This window comes from Cherax quadricarinatus, chromosome 66, assembly GCF_038502225.1.
Source record: "Cherax quadricarinatus isolate ZL_2023a chromosome 66, ASM3850222v1, whole genome shotgun sequence".
NCBI classification, from domain to species: domain Eukaryota; kingdom Metazoa; phylum Arthropoda; class Malacostraca; order Decapoda; family Parastacidae; genus Cherax; species Cherax quadricarinatus.
The window spans coordinates 11456250-11477882 of record NC_091357.1 but is presented as its reverse complement, the minus strand read 5'-3'; the positions used below and the strand labels follow the sequence as shown (position 1 = coordinate 11477882).

The 21633-nt window shown below is 41.8% G+C and overlaps 1 protein-coding gene across 1 annotated transcript in view; it reads left to right on the top strand.

The window, feature by feature from the left end:
• crp (cropped) overlaps window positions 1–21633 on the top strand; it is a gene marked incomplete in the record, with an annotated part of 63102 nt that overhangs the window by 26883 nt on the left and 14586 nt on the right. The window contains 3 exon segments of the mRNA XM_070099077.1: window positions 12670–12796; window positions 16025–16257; window positions 19730–19963. Coding sequence (XP_069955178.1) covers window positions 12670–12796; window positions 16025–16257; window positions 19730–19963 — 594 coding nt within the window.

Genomic DNA, 21633 nt, shown 5'->3' with positions numbered 1-21633 from the left:
AGAGATGCCAAGCCCATGATGATCCTTTTCAAATCACTTGTTCTCTCTAGGCTGGAATACTGCTGTACATTAACATCTCCATTCAAAGCAGGTGAAATCGCAGATCTAGAGAGTGTACAGAGATCCTTTACTGCACGTATAAGTTCTGTCAAGCACCTTAACTACTGGGAACGCTTGAAAGCACTTGACTTGTACTCGTTGGAACGCAGGAGGGAGAGATATATCATAATCTACACTTGGAAAATCTTGGAAGGAATGGTCCCAAATCTGCACACAGAAATCACTCCCTACGAAAGTAAAAGACTGGGCAGGCGATGCAAAATGCCCCCAATAAAAAGTAGGGGCGCCATTGGTACACTAAGGGAAAACACCATAAGTGTCCGGGGCCCAAAACTGTTTAACAGCCTCCCATCAAGCATTAGGGGAATTGCCAATAAACCCCTGGCTGCCTTCAAGAGAGAGCTGGACAGATACCTAAAGTCAGTGCCGGATCAGCCGGGCTGTGGCTCGTACGTTGGACTGCGTGCGGCCAGCAGTAACAGCCTAGTTGATCAGGCCCTGATCCATCGGGAGGCCTGGTCATGGACCGGGCCGCGGGGGCGTTGATCCCCGGAATAACCTCCAGGTATATATGGAGTCAGCCTCCACTAGTATTTCCTGGCATGTTCCACTTATGTACATATTACTTTGCACCGTTAAAACTCATTTTAATGTCTAGCTAGCTAGCAAATCACTTGTTCTCTCTAGGCTGGAATATTGCTATACATTAACATCTCCGTTCAAAGCAAGTGAAATTGCAGGTTTGGAGAGTGTACAGAGAACCTTTACTGCACATATAAGTTCTATCAAACACCTCAACTACTGGGAATGCTTGGAAGCACTTTTACTCGTTGGAACGCAGGCGAGAGATATAATCTACGCTTGGAAAATCCTAGAAGGAATGATCCCGAATCTGCACACAGAAATCACTCCCTACGAAAGTAAAAGACTGGGCAGGCGATAAAAAATACCCCCAATGAAAAGTAGGAGTGCCATTGCTACACTAAGAGAAAACACCGTAAGTGTCCAGGGCCCAAGACTGTTCAACAGCCTCCCACCATACAAAGGGGAATTACCAACAACATACTGGAGTGAGAGATATGGGAGGAAGTGTAAAATAAACCCAGTGAGGAGCAGGGGTGCAGTGGGGATAGTAAGGGAACACTATATCAACATCCGGGGTCCTCGACTTTTCAACATCTTACCAGAGGATATCAGAAACACTGCCGGAACAAGTGTAGAAGCCTTCAAGAGGAAACTGGACAAGTATCTTCACCAGGTGCCAGATCAACCAGGCTGTGATGGATATGTGGGGCAGCGGGCCTCCAGCAGCAACAGCCTGGTTGACCAGGCAAGCACCAGACGAGCCTGGCCCATGGTCGTCGGGCTCAGTAGATAAACTCTCGAAACTCTTCAAAGGTATATCAAAGGCCCCTGGCTGCCTTCAAGAGTGAGCTGGACAGATAGTAGGTGCCGGATCAGCCGGGCTATGGTTTGTACGTTGGCCTACGTGCGGCCAGCAGTAACAGCGTGGTTAATCAGGCCCTGATTCACCGGGAGGCCTGGTCGTGGACCGGGCCGCGGGGGCGTTGATCCCCGGAATACCCTCCAGGTAGACTCCAGGTAATGTAGTTATTCATCATCTGTCTGTACCCTTGTCGTGGCTCTGCCAATATTGTCCACCCAGCTGGTCTCCTTGAAACCATTTTGTAGTTATATAATTTCTGATCATCGCTCACGGGAAGGTTATGGGGCTCATAACAAGCATAGCAAATTCATTGGCCTTGAGCATTTTGTATCTCGGAATCATATCTCCTTTTATCGTTTTTCGCCTATATCGGCTGGTATATACATCTCTACACCAGTGGTACCAGTTTAGTGGCAAACATATGAACCTCCATTTTATTTTTTTGCACCAGTTTTACACGCTAAGAGCTGTTATCCTACCTCAGCTCATTTTAAAACCCAGCCCAATCTTAGGTATACTACCACCCTCCAGAATGCCACCCACAACAGTCGACTAACACCCAAGTACCTACTTACTGCTAGGTGAACAGAGACAGTAGGTGTAAGGAAACATGCCTAACATTTCCACTTGGCCGGGGATCGAACCACGGGCACTTAGTATGTGAGCCGAGTGAGCATACTAGTGAGAAGAATTGCGTTTTCAAGATACTGTAATTGTAAAACATTTTAAATTATTTTGTTGTATATTAACGTTCCTGAAGACACTTATTTTTGCGATGCCTTTCGTGTTATATTTGTATTTTTTAAACCATAGGTTTGATTTTTTTCATTTTTTTTTGGCTTTAGCCCTGCTTTGCTTCCCTCTTAGGTGGTACGTTGCTTCTGGTCACCCTTACCTAGTTCTTAGTGTCAGTACTTTCCTTTAGTTGGGGTTCAATTCTAGTAACCACATGTTTGACTATTTAAGCAGACTCAGATCTCCGTGGCAGTTCCTTAGTTTTATATAATCCACTAATATTGAACGCAATTGATAGTCAATCTTATTCTGATAGGCTCTCATTAGTGTAACACCACTAGTTAGGTTAGGTAGGTTTGTCAGGAAACAAGATGAGTGTTTTCTGACGCGGGTCTTGATCACATGATGACCCGCAGCTGGAGTTTATAGTCATCTGATCGAGGCCTTCCACTGGCTTACCTGTCCACCCCCTTTAAAAAAATATGGTTATAATTATAACCTGGTATCAGTTGCCCGTTCTTATACTTCTCGATGTGACTCGTATCTTTCAGATATTCATTTGTTTATGTCGGTATCTTGACTGTCACCCTGGCCAATAGGTGTTTGCTCTCCTTTGTTTGCAGTGGCCGAGCTCCTAAGAACTGTTCGCCCAGTTATTCATTCGTTCTTGTAGTTTTTCCTGTTTCCCAATGAAATGAAATAAGGCACCCTCATGCTGTAGTATATCCTCTATGTATTTCTTTGGTTCATTTTGATGTTGATAAGGTTCAGTGTCTCCCTCATCCTGTGATTTTTTTTTTTGTAATTATCTATTTATAGTTATAAGAGGAAAGCTATGCTCATGGTGTCCTGTCTTAAGCGTTTAATTGGTTGTGGCGTGTATTACCTCTTTTCCTGATTCTATTCTATTATTCTACCATTTTTATTAGTGAAGAAAAAATGTAATCTTTCAACACTGCTTTTCTTTGTTGGGTGTGTTGGTAACGAGTCTGGTATGGGTTTTTATTATCGTCAAGGTCATTGTTACGCTAGTGGGGGAGGATTGAGATGAGTTAATGGGGTAGGGTAGAGGGGGTGCCGGGGGAGAGCAACGTAGGCAGTTGGCCGTCTGCTGCTACCATCGCGTACCTGTTGCTTTGGCGACATTCTTTACGCCTTACCCCCCCCCCCTCACCCATCCCACCCACATCATCAGTCACATCCTGGGCAAAATACCAGCGTAGAAGAAAACTTCAGACTTGGAATTGTTAAGTGTTGAAGAAAATGTAGCCCTGTGATACGGTCTAATGTTAAGTAACTGGTCTAGTCCTTGACGATAAGGCACTTGTGGAATACTTGGGTATCTTTATTGTGGAAAAGTTTCGCCAGCCCGTAGCTTCATCAGTCCAGTACAGAGAAGAACGGTGGAAGATGAGAAATATGAGGTAATCAGTCCCTCAGCCTGGAGTCGATATACTCAGTCCATCGAGCACATCGACTCCAGGCCGAGGGACTGGTTACCTGGAACTCCTCTTCCACCGTTCTTTGTATTGGACTGATGAAGCTACTGGCTGGTGAAACGTTTCCACAACAAAAATTCACAAGTGTTGCACAAGTGTCTCATTCATCAACTTGTCGGTTTTTCTTAATCATTTATATAATGGTCTAGCCCATCAAGGTCTAAAGTTTTTTTCTCTATTCCTCTCGTCGAGGAAGGGGGAATAGAACAAATTGCTCCATCAGGTGTCTGATCATCCAGGCTACCTGGAGGGCTTTGATGGATATGTGGAGCAGCGGGCAGCCAGCTGCAAAGCCTGGCTGATCAGGCAAGCATCAAACAAATCTGGCTCCTGGGGTAGGAACTCTTGGAACTCCAGCATCTGCCACGACCCCTCAGACCCTACTCCATCTGCCACGACCCCTCAGACCCTACTCCATCTGCCACGACCCCTCAGACCCTACTCCATCTGTCACGACCCCTCAGACCCTACTCCATCTGCCACGACCCCTCAGACCCTACTCCATCTGCCACGACCCCTCATACCCTACTCCATCTGCCACGACCCCTCAGACCCTACTCCATCTGCCACGACCCCTCAGACCCTACTCCATCTGCCACGACCCCTCTGACCCTACTCCATCTGCCACGACCCCTGACCCTATACCTGCTACGACCCTTCCGACTCTACTCCACCTGACACCCCCAGACCCTACACCTGACACGACCCCCAGACGTTACTCCTGACACGACCCCTAGACCCTACTCCACCTGACACAACCCCCCTAGACCCTACTCCACCTGACACGACTCCCCTAGACCCTACTCCACCTGACACGACCCCCAGACCCAACTCCACCTGTCACGACCCCTCCGACTCGACTCCACCTGCCACGATCTCTCAGACCCCCTCCACCTGCCACGACCCCTCTGACTCTACTCCACCTGACACGACCCCTCAGACCCCCTCCACCTGCCATGACCCCCCAATCCCCCCTGACCCTATATTCACCTGCCACGACCTCTCCTGACCATCTGCCTCTCCTGACCACCTGGCCCTCCTGAAACGACTCCCTGACCTACCAGTCACGACCCCCTTCACCTGCCATGGGATGTGCCCGTCGCTAGGGAAAACGTGTGTTCTCACTGGACACTTAACATCTTGTGGCACGGTAGTATAGCTAGCTTCCAGGGAGGCTGCTTAGATGAGTCGGGTTCAAATCCCGGCCAGTCACATTATACTTTTTGCTTTAAAACACTTGTCTCCGCGAATGCATTGATATACTTTGTGTGCGTGCGTGTGTGTGTGTGTGTGTGTGTGTGTGTGTGTGTGTGTGTGTGTACTCACCTATTTGTGATTGCTGGAGTCGATTCACAGCTGACCCCGCCTCTTCACTGGCCACTAGGTCCACTCTCTCCCTGCTCAATGAGCTTTATCGTATCTCTTCTTAAAGCTATGTATGGATCCTGTCTCCACCACATCATTCTCCATATTATTCCACATCCTGACAACTATGGCTGAAGAAAAACTTCCTAACATCACTCTGATGACTCCTCTGAGTCTTCAACTTCCAGTTGCGATTCTTTGTTTCTGTGTCCCATCTCTGAAACATCTCGTCCCTATCTACCTTGTCAAATTCTCTCCGTATTTTATGTCGTTATCACGTCCCCCCATGTCCTCCAGTGTTGTCAGGTCTATTTCCTTTAACCTCTCCTCGTAGGAAATACCCCTTAGCTCCGGGACTAGTCTCGTTGCAAACTTTTGCACTTTCTCTGATTTTTTGACGTGCTTGACCAGATGTGGATTCCATACTGGTATTGCATATTCCAATATGGGCCTGACGTACTCGGTGTACAGAGTTTTGAACGAGTCTTTACTAAGGTGTCGAAATGCTATTCTTAGGTTTGCCAGACTCCCATATGCTGCAGCAGTTATGTGGTTGATGTGCGCCTCAGACATGCTAGGTTATTATGCTCACGCCATGATTGAAGTTTGAAGTTTTTGGTCCCCTAGCCTGTACTGTTTGCGGTCTTATTTAACCTTCCGCAATATTCATGCCTTTGCACTTGGTGGGGATAAACTCCAGATGACAATTGTTGGACTAGGCTTGTAGCTTGTCCAGATTCTTTGTACTTCAACCTGATCCTCATCCACTTGAATTCTCCGCAAGAGTTTCACGTCGTCCCTTCCGTCATGTCATTCACATATACTGTACAAGAAACAGCACGAACCCTAGGACTGGCCCTTCCCTGTGGAACCCCGCTCGTCACAGACTCCCACCCTGACACCTCGTCATGTACTCACCTATTCGTACTCGCCTATTTGTGGTTGCAGGGGTCGAGTGTGTGTGGATGTGTGTTTATTATGGCAAGCTTTTTTATTGAAACAATTACTCTTGAAGTGAGCAGAAAAATCAATACAGTACCTGTTAATCATTATTGTATATTTCCGTATGGGTCTGTTTAAGTCTGAGACTTCATTTTTCTTGTGTTCATTTATTTAATTCTATTGAAATAAAAAGCTCATTTTTTATCTACAAATTTGTGCATTTTTTTTATTCTTGCATTTTTCAATGGACCTACGTAGTGCATAATTGCAGACGGGGTGCCTCTTAGTCTGGATGCTTGCTCCTGATCTCGTTTGTAAGCACATTTTGTCCAATTATCTTTTTTAACTAATAACTTTTTTGTAAACTCATTTGTTTTCATAGTGGGGTTTCTTGTGTTTGTAAGAAACCCTGGCATATAATCTTATGTAAGAAATCCTAGCATTTAGTTTTGAAGGTGCATTTTGCCTGGATGATCAGTCCATCCTGGGCTGGGGGGACGTAGGATGCTGCCGTCTCTGGGAACATTACCTTTAAGCCTTGACGCAAGTGGGAGGACGAGGCTGGGGGAGAGTGGCATCTAAAAGGCCATGGGTCATTGTGCCCCTATGTGTGTGTGTGTATATATATATATATATATATATATATATATATATATATATATATATATATATATATATATATATATATATATTCATGGCTCAAGTTTGACTTTCTAAGTAATTTAGGATTAAGTATTTGTATGAAAGCTAAATGTGTGTTATGTTTACTCAAACAAAATTGTAAAGCTCTTAAAAACAGTAAGTCCGTTCAGACCAGTTTTCTTAAGAATTGTTTTGCTATAGTATCTTTAGCATAACTGTTTAATTGTTTTTAAAGCATTGTTTTTTACTAGTTTCTCAACCAAAACAAACATGGCTGTGAGAAATTAGTTTTACTCAGTGGCAAGGATTTCTCATGGATGGCTCTTCAGTTATAAATAGACAAAGTACAAACATTTTTTCCGTGGGATGGCATTCAGAGCTGGGTGTGGTACTATAGCAGACATTAAAGATTTGGCACAGTCCCTCCAGTGTTCTGTAGGCACAAATTATATATATCTCTCTCTCTCTCTCTCTCTCTCTCTCTCTCTCTCTCTCTCTCTCTCTCTCTCTCTCTCTCTCTCTCTCTCTCTCTCTCTCTCTCTCTCTCTCTCTCTCTCTCTCTCTCTCTCTCTCTCTCTCTCTCTCTCTCTCTCTCTCTCTCCTTCTCTCTCTCCTTCTCTCTCTCCTTCTCTCTCTCCTCTCTCTCTCCTCTCTCTCTCCTCTCTCTCTCCTCTCTCCTCTCTCTCTCTCTCCTCTCTCTCTCTCTCCTCTCTCTCTCCTCTCTCTCTCTCCTCTCTCTCTCTCTCTCTCTACTTAGGGCTTTCTGACAAGGTTAGGATTCCTAACTTTATTGGCAAGGCAAGAGAGCTGCTTACCTACATCAGCTCATTTGAAAGCATTTTTATTGTTATGAGACATACAAGTAGGGAACAGGATGAAGTTGGAGCCATCTGTGGGCCAGCATTTTCATTTGATCAACTGACTTAATCTCGTTGACATCATTATGCTGTACGAATGTGTTCCATATTCGAGTCATCCTGGGTATATATGATCTCAGATGGAGTGATGTTCTGGAGAAGGGTACAGCCAGAGTGAAGTTGCTGCTTTCTGCCCGTCTTGTGGCATAAAAGCTTGTTTCACGTTGTCCTCGAAGTGGATCCAAGTGTGGTACTTTGACAATATTGGCCTTGCACATAACAGTAAGGCCACCCACATCCCTCCTGTGTTGAAGGCTCTGCTGAAATGACAGATCTATCCAGGATGGGTCCAGGCGAGAGATGAGACGTCTTGCTCTGTTCTCTACTCTGTCAAGCAGTCGCAGATGAGAGAGAGGGGGGGGGGAGGCAAACCAAGAAAGTGGAGCATACTCAAGGTGTGAGCATACTTGTGCCTCGTACAGAATCTTGCAACCCCTACTGTCAAGCAGATGTGAGATACGGCGAAGTGCTGTAAGCTTCCTGGCTGCCTTGTTTGCAAGATTTACAACATGGTTCTTCATGGTTAGTTTGGAGTCAAATTTCACCCCAAGGATATCAACTTCTCCAGGTGCCAACACCCTCCCATTCATCCTTACTACTGCACCAGCATTACCATCATGGTGCCTAGAGACCATCATCATTTGCATTTTCTCAGGTGCAAATGTTACTTGCCATCTATTTTCCAAAGCTGATATAGCTCTTAGCTGGTGATTGATGTAGTTTAGAGCAGCTGGCATTTCTTCTCTTGGATAAGTGAATGTCAGTGTACAGTCGTCTGCATATGCATGGGATTCTGGGATGAGATGAAGAAGGTCGTTGAAGTAGACATTCCATAACAATGGTCCCAGTACGCTTCCTTGTGGAACACTTGCCCCAGTAGGATGTCTTGTTGATTCCATTCCATTGAGAACTACCCTTAGAGATCTACCATGAAGGTAATCACTGAGGAGACATAGTGTAGAGCCTGCAATTCCCAGTGCTTGAAGTTTTGCTAAGAGGCCCTGGTGCCACACCTGGTCGAAAGCACCGGCAATGTCCAGTGCTACCACAGTTGACTTTGGATTCATCCAGTGACTGGTGCCACTTAGTGGAGAGGTTTAACAACAGATCAGCAGCAGAGTAACATTTCCTGAAGCCATATTGACAATCACAGTGTAGTGAGTGGTAATCAAAAAAAACTGTCATTTGTCTTGAGATTGTCTCAGGGATCTTACCAGTGATTGACAGGAGTGACACTGGTCTGTAGTTGCTGATTTCTGCTCTGCTCTTCTTTTTGTGAACAGGGACTACATTTGCCTCTTTCCACAGAGAGGGCCATTTACACTGTACTAGGCAGTGCTGTTAGAGGTGCTGCTAGCTGGTCTGCACATCTCAGCAGTCTTGGGCTCAACTTGTCTGGGCCCACAGCCTTTTCATGGTCAAGCAATTTAAGAAGGAAATGCACCTCCTCCTGCCTTATTGTCACCACTGACAGTTTTGACACAGTTCTTGCAGCTAGCCAAGGAGGGTCTCTTGCTGGATCAGGAACTTGCATTTTGGTAGCAAAGTGTTCAGCAATGAGGTCTGCCTTCTATTGATTACTAGTAGAGGTGGTCCCATCCTGTCGATTTAGAGGTGGAATGAGTTCATCAGGCATATAACCTTGTCTGTCCTTGACCAGGGACCACCTGGGCCATCTGCTTGATGAACTTCGCTATCAAAATGCAAGTTCCTGATCCAGCAAGAGACCCTCCTTGGCTAGCTGCAAGAACTGTGTCAAAACTGTCAGTGGTGACAATAAGGCAGGAGGAGGTGCATTTCCTTCTTAAATCGCTTGACCAAGAAAAGGCTGTGGGCCCAGACAAGTTGAGCCCAAGATTGCTGAGATGATGTGCAGACCAGCTAGCAGCACCTCTAACTCGCATCTTTCAGCAAGTAAAGTACAGTACATATTAACAGCCTTAAATATCTACAGATTGAGCTTGGGCCATGGTTAGGATTTGTAAGCTCGGTCAAACAGACAGAGGAGCTTACATATAGACAGAGCTGGTACAGTACTACTAGTGCTGTACCAGCAAGAAGTGACTGATGGTTCACTACAATATTTATGAAAATGGGGACTTTTAAGGTACAAGTAGCAATAGCCTGGCTGACCAAGTTGGGCCTCAGGATGGACTGTAACAACAGAAAAACTAACAGTTGCAAATATGCTAAGCCACAGTGAGTTTATCATTCACCATCACTCCATATAAGAACCCTTGTAACACTTAGAGCCATTAATTTTTATGCAACAAAATTCATTGGGATTCCTATAGTACAGGACTTTTATTAGTAATGTGAACTTGGGTAATCGAATAAAGTGAGTGAAGGTAATAAACTAAAGTTAAGTAATGTAGTAGTTAGTAGTGCCATGATATTTTATTAGTAGTATTATTTCTGTTATATTAATTAATGATCCAAGTCAGACTGAAACATCTTATGACAATAACTTTGAATACTGTGTATGATAAAAGTGCTCTAACATTATTAATTCTTCATTGCTAAATGATATAGTATATATATATATATATATATATATATATATATATATATATATATATATATATATATATATATATATATATATATATATATATATATATATATATATATATATATACATATATATATATTTATATTTATTTATTTATTTATTTATTTATTTTATTTATCTCTCTCTCAACACATCGGCCGTATCCCACCGAGGCAGGGTGGCCCAAAAGGAAAAGCTAAAGTTTCTCCTTTTACATTTAGTAATATACGTATACAGGAGAAAGGGTTACTAGCCCCATGCTCCCGGCATTTTAGTTGCCTCTTACAACACGCATGGCTTACGGAGGAAGAATTCTGTTCCACTTTCCCATGGAGATAAGAGGAAATAAACAAGAACAAGAACTAGAAAGAAAATAGAAGAAAACCCAGAGGGGTGTGTGTGTATATATGTGCTTGTACATGTATGTGTAGTGTGACCTAAGTGTAAGTAGAAGTAGCAAGATGTACCTGAAATCTTGCTTGTTCATGAGACAGAAAGAAGGACACCAGCAATCCTACCATCATGTAAAACAATTACAGGCTTTCATTTTACACTCACTTGGCAGGACGGTAGTACCTCCCTGGGCGGTTGCTGTCTACCAACCTACTACCTATAATATATATATTTATATATTTATTTTTTATTCTAAAGAAAAGTTGCAAAGGTTAGTGGACGAGTTTAGGAGGGTGTGTAAAGTTAGAAAGTTGAAAGTGAACATAGATAAGAATAAGGTGATGAGGGTATCAAATGATTGAGATAAAGAAAAATTGGGTATCACATTGGAGAGAGGGAGTATGGAAGAAGTGAATGTTTTCAGATGTATTTGGGAGCTGATGTGTCAGTGGATGGGTTTATGAAGGATGAGGTTAACCATAGAATTGATGAAGGAAAAAAGGTGAGTGGTGCATTGAGGTATATGTGGAGACAAAAAACGTTATCTATGGAGGTAAAGAAGAGAATGTATGAAAGTTTAGTGATACCAACTCGCTTATATGAGTGTGAAGCTTGGGTTGTAAATGCTGCAGCGAGGAGGCGGTTGGAGGCAGTGGAGATGTCCTGTCTAAGTGTGGTGTAAATATGCAGAAAATTCGGATGGAAATTAGGAGAAGGTGTGGAGTTAATAAAAGTATTAGTCAGAAGGCTGAAGAGGGGTTGTTGAGGTAGTTTGGTATTTTAGAGAGAATGCATCAAAGTAGAATGACATGGAGAATGTATAAATCTGTAGGGGAAGGAAGGCGGGGTAGGGGTCGTCCTCAAAAAGGTTGGAGGGAGGGGGTAAAGGAGGTTTTGTGGGTGAGGGGCTTGGACTTCCAGCAAGCATGCATGAGTGTGTTAGATAGGAGTGAATGGAGACGAATGGTATTTGGGACCTGACGATCTGTTGGAGTGTGAGCAGGGTAATATTTAGTGAAAGGATTCAGGGAAACCGGTTATTTTTATATAGCCGGACTTGAGTCCTGGGAATGGGAAGTACAATGCCTGCACTTTAAAGGAGGGGTTTGGGATATTGGCTGTTTGGAGGGGATATGTTATATATCTTTATACAGTGGACACCCGGTTTACGATCAGCTCCCAATGCGACCAATTATGTAAGTGCGTTTGTATGTATATGTTTGGGGGTCTGAAATGGACTAATCTAATTCACAATATTCCTTACGGGAACAAATTCGGTCAGTACTGGCACCTGAACATACTTCTGGAATGAAATAATATCGTAAACCGGGGGTCCACTGTATATGCTTCTAAACTGTTGTGTCTGGGCACCTCTGCAAAAACAGTGATTATGTATGAGTGAGGTGAAAGTGTTGAATGATGATGAAAGTATTTTCTTTATGAGGATTTTCTTTCTTTTTGGGTCACCCTGCTTCGGTGGGAGGCAGCTGACTTGTTGAAAAAATAATATGCATTTATATGTATATATAATATTGAAATGCCTGTATAGCATAACAAGGTACGTGTATTCTTTTTAACTTTTTTTTTTTTTTTTTTCCAGCTCATACTTACACTTTTTCTATCACTGTACAGTAAACCCATGATATATTGTATATTGATATAACAAACTTCTAAAATAATTTAAAATTCAGTGGATAAATTATACTTGTAGCTAATTTATTTTCAATGTTTATTACAATATATGTAATTATAAATTGTGTACCATATTATAGTATTAGGTATGCAGTACATTACAAGTACAGTATTCTGATTTAAGGAATGCTTTGATAGTTCTCTTGTAGTCTGTCATATCGAGGGTTTACTGATATAAAATATTTGAAAATAACAGAAGCACTGCCTGTTTTTTTTTATTGTTCACATGACAGCAAAGGAGCAGAACCTATGATTAAAGGTTGTTGATAAAGGCTCCTGTATTGTTCGTCATTAGTTTCCCGAGGTACCATACAACAAATTACCATGTACGATTAACGTACTGTGGAAGACCGTAGTTTATTGCATTAACCTGTAAACTTCACATAAATATGAAAATAAATGTAACACTTTATATAATTGTTTCAGGCTGCCATCCTGCAGCAAACAGCAGAGTATATATACCAGCTTGAGCAGGAGAAGACTCGCCTCTTGTCTCAAAACTGTCAGCTTAAGCGCCATCTGAATCAGCAGCAGCACCATGCAGATGTTGAAGGTGAGGCTTGCTTGTAGTCCAGCCTTGTGTGTTGCTGCTTGTAGTTTTACTCAATTTCTGCATACTCATTTATACAGTATGTACATTTACACCTGTGGCTAGTTTTCTGAGTTATACTCTCACAGCCTGGTCTGGAGCCAGGATTTTCTGTTGATTGCCACTTTATGAAGGTTGGTTGTTGCTGGCAGCCCACTAGACGTATCCATCACAGTAAGGTTGCTGTAACACTTGGCAGAGGTAGTGATTCAGTTTTCTATTGAGAATTTCTACACTTGTTCAAGAAATACTACCATGGTTGCCACGTGTCAGTAAAAAGTCAGGGAGAATGGTTCATTTTTCAAGGTCAGAGAATCAAAAAAGAATTCAGGTACGTATTTTGAAATTTGTCGGGAAACGCTGACTACTTGGTGCCAATTTTACAATGTTAAATAGACAACAAATGTATAATTAGCAATAAGTTTTAAAATAACCAAATCTCTCTTCAGTGTAATAATTTGGAGATGTGGCTTTGACTAAGCCATTATTGAAATGAATTGAATTTGTTACAAAGTCTCACTTGAAATGTAATGTATTGTTTGTTATTTATCGTTTTAGCTTTAGTCTTCACATTCTTTGGATCCAATATCTTTGGCCATTATCCATGACTAGTCATCTTATCCAACAGTGTCCTTGGCAATACCTGAAAATTCGTCACCATGTGAAAAAATGACCATACTCTGAACCCATATTTCTCTAAAGTAGTCGGTTAACTTATCTTTTCTTGCCTCTCTCCATATATACATGACCCAACAAGAAAAGTTTGTAGTGTGTGGTGAGGTCAGTGCTGTCCTTAAGGAATATGTACAACAGCTCTCCAACACAGGCAAAACAGCATTAACATTCTAGCAAATGCTATTATATCAAATAAGAAATCTCAGTTTCCAATAAATCTTCATCAGCAATGTGTTTAAGTCTTGTTCCACGCTTTCAACATCATGTCAGTACCCATATTCATGGTGTCGCAGGCTTGAATCTTACAGCTCAGTCTCCTTTCACACAATTGCTGGATCATTAATGACAAAAGAGTTGTGACTTGGTTATTCTGTAACAAAGTTGCAATTCTGGAACTCTTAGTACTCTTCAGGGCCTTTAGTCTTTTAATCCATCATTTTTCATGTACCCTGGCACCCTTTATTATTAATGCATGTAATTCAAGGCCAAGAGCTGTGGTGCTGGTTTCTAAACTTGTGTTCACTTGGAGGCTAAGTTGCCTGCATTGAGTAGCTAAATATAGCACCTTAGTAGTAGTTTTGCATTGAACTGTATGTCCTTGTGTAGAACATAAGAACAGAGAAGTATTGCAATAGGCCTCCTACCAGTGCTTGGCAGGTCCTTCTCGAATCCATCTCTTCTCACTGATATTTGCTTAACCTATTTTTAAAGGTAACTAAGGTGTTAGCTTTAATGATCCAGATCCATCTACAGTTCTGTTGCTAAACCAGTACTTTCCTATATCATTTCTAAATCTGAATTTATTCAACTGGAAAATATTGTTTAAAGTACTTTCCTGGTTAGCTATCCTCAGCACTCAGTTTCTCTTATTTGTACCTGTCTACATTTGCATATATCAGGTTTGTAGAAACAGGATAAAAGGTGATCCAATAATTTAAGTGGGATGGACATCCATCACAGTTATGCCAGAAGTTGATTAATCACATGTGCATAACTTAGACCTGCATAAGAGGACAACTTTTTTCTGACGAATAAAGGACCACCAAGGAGCAAGGGGCTAGTAATCCCTTCTGTATAAATTATTAAATTTAAAAAAAAAAAAAAATTTTTTTTTTTTTAAGATCACCCTGCATCAGTGGGGAACAACCATTGTGCTAGGTTAGGTAAGCTTTGTCGGGAAACAGGACAAGCGTCTCCTGACACGGGTCTTAGTCAGGTGATGACCCGCCATTGGAGCTTTTGGTCATCTGACCGAGGCCTTTCACTGGCTTACTGGTCCACCCCTTTAAAAATTATGATCAAAGTTATAACCATTTCTTAATACCATTGTGCTAAAAAAAAAAAATCTCGCTTGTTTGCAAAATGACCACTGCCATTTTATTTATAGCTATTGTCTGCTGCTTGTTGAAGCAAGTGATGTTGACAGTGGCTTTTCTTTTACACACACACAGTATGGTATACTGCTGCCTTAGTAAATTAGGTTTGACTGCTATTCCAAGAAGCCTGTGTATGCTGCCACACAAATAGTCATTTGACTGTGTGGAATAATAAAGTAACAGTTAATTATCATTATTGATCAGCTATTCTAGAATAAATACCACACTGTTTTATGCAGATATTGTTGTATTGATAACCATTATTTTACAATGATATGAACATGAAGCACATTGTTTCACTATTCTTGTTTTACTGTAATTACAGTAATACAGATGCTCAAACTACAATACCAGCAGATTAAAAATGTTTGTGACTGAATTTCCAGTGTAGACTGCTTATTGTTCGATATCTTTGTAATTTTTTCATGTCATCAGTAAAATTGTTTCACTTGCATATTCTTTGCACTTCAAAGTAATTAAGTGTGAAAAAGATATTTTGCTCCATTTGTAAATCTTTTGTTTGTCTAAGGTTATTCTGACTGTACAGTTTGTCAGTGAGTCACCATATTTAAGGAGGTGCATAGGCAATTTGAATATGTTCAGTAGACTAAAATATACATAATTGCATGAAAGCTGTTTAGAAGACCTAAATTTATTCTTTTTTTTGTGTGACGATTGAGGGCAGTTTTGCACTGTTAGTGTGCATAGCAAACTTAATTGTGAAAAATATTTTAATAATCTGCAGTCAATGTGTAATAAGGATCTCAGAATTATGGGCAGGCAGAAGATTAGTTGAGTGAAGGAATATAACATGCATAGTGATTGCTTGATTGTCCACTACAAAAGAGGAAGGGGGTTTAGATAATTAAAAGTTTGGTCATTCACTTAAGCAATTTGAGGTGAATGCTGTATACAGTATTTTTAATAACTGATTTGAAAAACACGCATGTATTTAATAATAAAAATAATCAAGCCTCATGAATATAATATATGAAGTGTGATCTCATTAATTTATCATAGTAATATTATTATAGGTTTATATTGCAGGGAGGCTAACAGGCAATGAGAGACCATGTACTGATGGTGGTAGCCATAGAGGAAAAGGTACTTATAAGTCTAAATTACTGTAATATTATTGTAGGAAGTCCAACGGGGGGAGAAAGCCCATGTGATGATGGCGGCAGCAGTGGAGAAGCAGTGGTTGTTAGCACCCAGGTGGATGGGGGTCCTGCCACTGAAGAACTGCGCCGTGAGATGATTGACCTTCGGATGCAACTGGACAGAGAGAGACGCCATCGTATGACTCTTGAAGAGCATATCCGATCGCTTGATGCTCAAACATATCCTGAGCGTATGAAGGAAATCTCAGTAACGGTCAGTTGAAGCGAGTGACAGTGTGATGAAAGACTTTAGTGAAATGTAAATTTAACTAGTTGAATATAATAGAGTAACCTGGTGAATAATCTTTATATGAATCTTTTTCATTTTTTTTCATTATACATTATTTCACATTAAATGTAGCAATGATTTCAGATACATAGTATGGTAGATAATTTTTGATTAGTGCTTAATTATATTTGGGGTAAATTGACTTTTCAACATTACTCTTATTCTTAACTACCAGAGGTGAACAAAGCTATACAGTAAACTGGAGTAAAACTCAGGCTCATGAGTAGTCAGTGAATGAAGACTTTATTTCCTTTAACGCTCAATAAATCTTGGCTTCTAAGTAGTCACATGAACCTTTTCTAGATATTTCAGATACACATTTAATTATTAAGGAATTTGTAATGAATGCTTAATATATGTGCATCCCAGTTCTGGATTTAACAGATTTTGTCGGTCATTTCCGGATTTTATCTGTTGAACCTGTTAAATGGAGGTTTTACTTCTGCGTGGAAATGTTTTTATTTTCTCATCACAGAATCTAATATGTTTACAGCTGAATTTATAGTGAAGCATTGAGTGTTAAACTGCCAATTTTCTCCCTTTGGAGAAAGTGGGCATAGTGCTCTGTCCAGAGAAAATGAAGAGGGCTGATACACTGCCAGTGACTACTATAAATTTAATACACAAACTTATCACTATAAATTCTTTCTGCTTGTAGATGCAGAAGTGTTTGAAGATAGTTATGTAGTTCAGCTGAGCAGTAGACAGCTGTGGGTTATATCTGTTTTATTTGCTGACACCACTTATATAATTTACTGTACAATAGATGACAAGGAGGAATTTTATTCTTCTCTAAATTCCTTGTTCTCTGGCTTGTTGATAAAAGAAGTGTTTACATATGGTTATGTGAGTGAGCTGTGTACAGCTCGGTCACATAGCCATATTTTATCAGCTGACTCTACACTTGTATTTTATCAGCTGATCTCATCACCTATTCTCTATACTGTTTCCTAATTTATAATGGTAAAACACGTTGATTTTTTTGTAGCACTGGCAATATCCCGCCAAGGCAGGGTGACGCAAAAAAAGAAACTCTTTCACTATCACTGTCTTGCCAGAGGTGCACATTTTATCCTTGCTTAAATTCCTTGTTCTCTTGCTTGTTGATAAAAAAAAGTGTATGGAGATGGTTATATGATTACTGAGCTGTAGACAGCTGTGAGACATCTATTCTATCAGCCATGGCAGTCTGTACAAGTTTATGCCACAATTTCTCAACCATCTTACAACAAAAATGTGCTGCATAAATGTGTCATATTCGTGGGTCTCCTATACAGTGGACCCCCGACGTACGATGTCCCGAACCTACGTTACAACTGACCTACGATGCTTTTCAGCATAAAAATTTGACCTCGACCTAGGTTGAAAAACTCGACCTACAGCATTCGTCCGGTACTGCGTCCACATGTCTGTCCATCTGAGCTCACCTCAGCTGGCCTGCCTTCAGTTAGTGTGCCAGTGTTTACAAGCCAGAGCGGTCACTCCCACACATACATTCGGAATATTTTGTATTATGCCAGTGTTTTAGTGCTTCTAACTGCTAAATAAGCCACCATGAGCCCAAAGAAAGCTTCTAGTGCCAACCCTGTGGTAAAAATGGTGAGAAATACTATCGTATCATGGTCAGCTGCTGCTGTAGCACCATCAGTTGCTGCTGCTGCTGCTTTAGCACTGTCAGCTGCTGCTGCTGCTGCTGCTGTAGCACTGTCAGCTGCTGCTGCTGCTGTAGCACCATCAGTTGCTGCTGCTGTAGCACTGTCAGCTGCTGCTGCTGTAGCACTGTCAGCTGCTGCTGCTGTAGCACTGTCAGCTGCTGCTGCTGTAGCACTGTCAGCTGCTGCTGCTGTAGCACTGTCAGCTGCTGCTGCTGTAGCACTGTCAGCTGCTGCTGCTGTAGCACTGTCAGCTGCTGCTGCTGCTGTAGCACTCAGCTGCTGCTGCTGCTGTAGCACTGTCAGCTGCTGCTGCTGCTGTAGCACTGTCAGCTGCTGCTGCTGCTGTAGCACTGTCAGCTGCTGCTGTAGCACTGTCAGCTGCTGCTGCTGCTGTAGCACTGTCAGCTGCTGCTGCTGCTGTAGCACTGTCAGCTGCTGCTGCTGCTGTAGCACTGTCAGCTGCTGCTGCTGTAGCACTGTCAGCTGCTGCTGCTGCTGTAGCACTGTCAGCTGCTGCTGCTGTAGTACCATCAGCTGCTGCTGCTGTAGCACTGTCAGCTGCTGCTGCAGCACCATCAGCTGCAGCTGCTGTAGCACCATCAGCTGCTGCTGTAGCACTGTCTGCTGCTGCTGTAGCACCGTCAGCTGCTGCTGCTGTAGCACCGTCAGCTGCTGTAGCACAGTCTGCTGCTGTAGCACCGTCAGCTGCTACTGCTGTTGCACCGTCAGCTGCTGCTGCAGCACCGTTGTTGGTGTGGCTTATCAAGAATACTGAGAAACAATTAACCCCAGAGGGTTAGCCACCCAGGATAACCCAAAAAAGTCAGTGTGTCATCGAGGACTGTCTAACTTATTTCCATTGGGGTCCTTAATCTTGTCTCCCAGGATGTGACCCACACCAATCGGCTAGCACCTAGGTGAACAGGAAAAAATGCTTGGAACTAGTGCTCATATTGGTGAATTTAAGGCCAGCAAAGGTTGGTTTGAGAGATTTAAGAATCATAGTGGCATACATAGTGTGATAAGGCCTGTTCTGGAAGAAAATGCCAAACAGGACTTACATTACTCAGGAGGAAAAGGCACTCCCAGGACAGTGTCTCATCAGTCATTGCTACATCTTCAATAAAGGTAAGTGTCATTTATTCTTCATTTAGTAGAGTAGTACATGCACAATATATATTGTGCATGTACTACTCTACTCTTGTGCATGTATCTTTTTTTGTGTAGGAAAATGTATATTTCATGTGGTAAATTTTTTTTTTCATACTTTTGGGTGTCTTGCACAGATTAATTTGATTTCCATTATTTCTTATGGGGAAAATTAATTCGACTTACGATAATTTCGTCTTACGATGTGCTCTCAGGAACGGATTAATATCGTAAGTCGGGGGTCCACTGTACTTGTATTAAATTGGTGGAATGTTGAAATTTGCACTGTAAAATTCATCATAATCTCTCAGGTTAAAGGATCTGTCCCAGTTATCAACCTTGAACATTTTAACTTCAGCTGGTTGTACAGAATTCAGGTTTGTTCGTCAACAAAAATTATTCATATAGTGCAGCTTTGACTGCTGTGTATAAGATGATTCTCTTGAAAATGTTTTGCATCACACACTATAGATATTCTTACTGTATAGTCTTCATGTCATGTAGAACACAACCATGAACACCCTGTAATTGCATTTCATGTTGATGCTGAATTAGAAGATTAGGAACTAACTATGGATAATATTTCTTTTCAGAAAGAGGAAATCCGTGAGCCCAAAGTTGAGGCACTAACAGTGCCAGTATCAGGAGCAGTGTTGGGGCCAGCTTCAGGGGGTATTTTGGGAGCAGGCCTTGTGCCTGTAACAGGACAGGTGACAAGTGTAGTAGAGGTGAGCACAACTCCTCGACCAGCCAACACTCCTACCATCAAAACTGAGCCACAGTCTCCTCATCAGTCTCTCCTTCACCAACACCTACTTCATCCAGCGGTAAATACAGCAATCATCAAAACTCATTTTCTGCAAGACATGTAGATACATATTTTAGAATATTACTTAATTTACATGGTAGTATTTTACTGCTTGTACAGGAGGGTTCCATTTTTACGGCTGTTAGGTTCCTGACCTCCGGCGATAAGCGAAAATTGCCGGTAAGTGGAAAAGTGATTTTTTCATCCTTGAACACGTCTAAAATGCCTGATAACATGTTTACGCTGTCATATTATTAACCCTTTCAGGGTCCAGACCCAAAATCTGAGACGTGTCCACAGGACCCAAGAAGTTTCAAAAAAATTTTTTTTTTTTTTTTTATATTTTTTCTTATGAAATGGTAGGGAATCTTTTTCTGAAGGTAATAAAATAAAAAAAGTACGAAATTTGATGGAAAATTGATGAAATTATGCTCTCACGAATTTTGATGCATCAGTGATTTTTACACATCGGAGATTTTGCTGACTTTGACTCCCATTTTAGGCACATTACATTATTCTAGTCGACCAAATTCTTAGCCATTTCGCTAGTATTACTTCTATTTTATTGATTGAGCACAAGAAATCACCAAGTCAACTGTTTCAACTTCCCAGTAAAGTGATCGGAAATTGGTAATTTGGCCAATTTATCGCAAAGTTCAAAATATTCCTATTTCAAAATAGGGTCCAGAATAAACAACCCAGGCATTCCTGGCACTAAACTAACATTTCCTCTGTTCATTAGTTATGCTTTCAGGCTTTACAAATGAATTCCGTTTTGATTTTTTATTAATATCATTAATTTTTATTCAAATAAAAAAAGGGAAGATTTACTCTTATGCAATATTGTAATAATTGTGTAAATAATATCAGCGCATTTGTGAACGCACATAAGACCCATCAGCTGACATACCTGGAGGTTACCTGGAGGTTATTCCGGGGATCAACACCCCCGCGGCCCGGTCCACGACCAGGCCTCCCGATGGATCAGGGCCTGATCAACTAGGCTGTTACTGCTGGCCGCACGCAGTCCGACGTACGAGCCACAGCCCGGCTGATCCGGCACTGACTTTAGGTATCTGTCCAGCTCTCTCTTGAAGGCAGCCAGGGGTTTATTGGCAATTCCCCTAATGCTTGATGGGAGGCTGTTGAACAGTTTTGGGCCCCGGACACTTATGGTGTTTTCTCTTAGTGTACCAATGGCGCCCCTACTTTTTATTGGCGGCATTTTGCATCGCCTGCCCAGTCTTTTACTTTCGTAGGGAGTGATTTCTGTGTGCAGATTTGGGACCATTCCTTCCAAGATTTTCCAAGTGTAGATTATGATATATCTCTCCCTCCTGCGTTCCAACGAGTACAAGTCAAGTGCTTTCAAGCGTTCCCAGTAGTTAAGGTGCTTGACAGAACTTATACGTGCAGTAAAGGATCTCTGTACACTCTCTAGATCTGCGATTTCACCTGCTTTGTATGGAGATGTTAATGTACAGCAGTATTCCAGCCTAGAGAGAACAAGTGATTTGAAAAGGATCATCATGGGCTTGGCATCTCTCGTTTTGAAAGTTCTCATTATCCATCCTATCATTTTCTTTGCACGTGCGATCGTATGTATTGGATGAGTGATGTTGATTGGTTTACTCCTGAACATCGGCAAAATTTTAACATTTCTGCTACTTTAAGCTCAGTTTCAAGCCA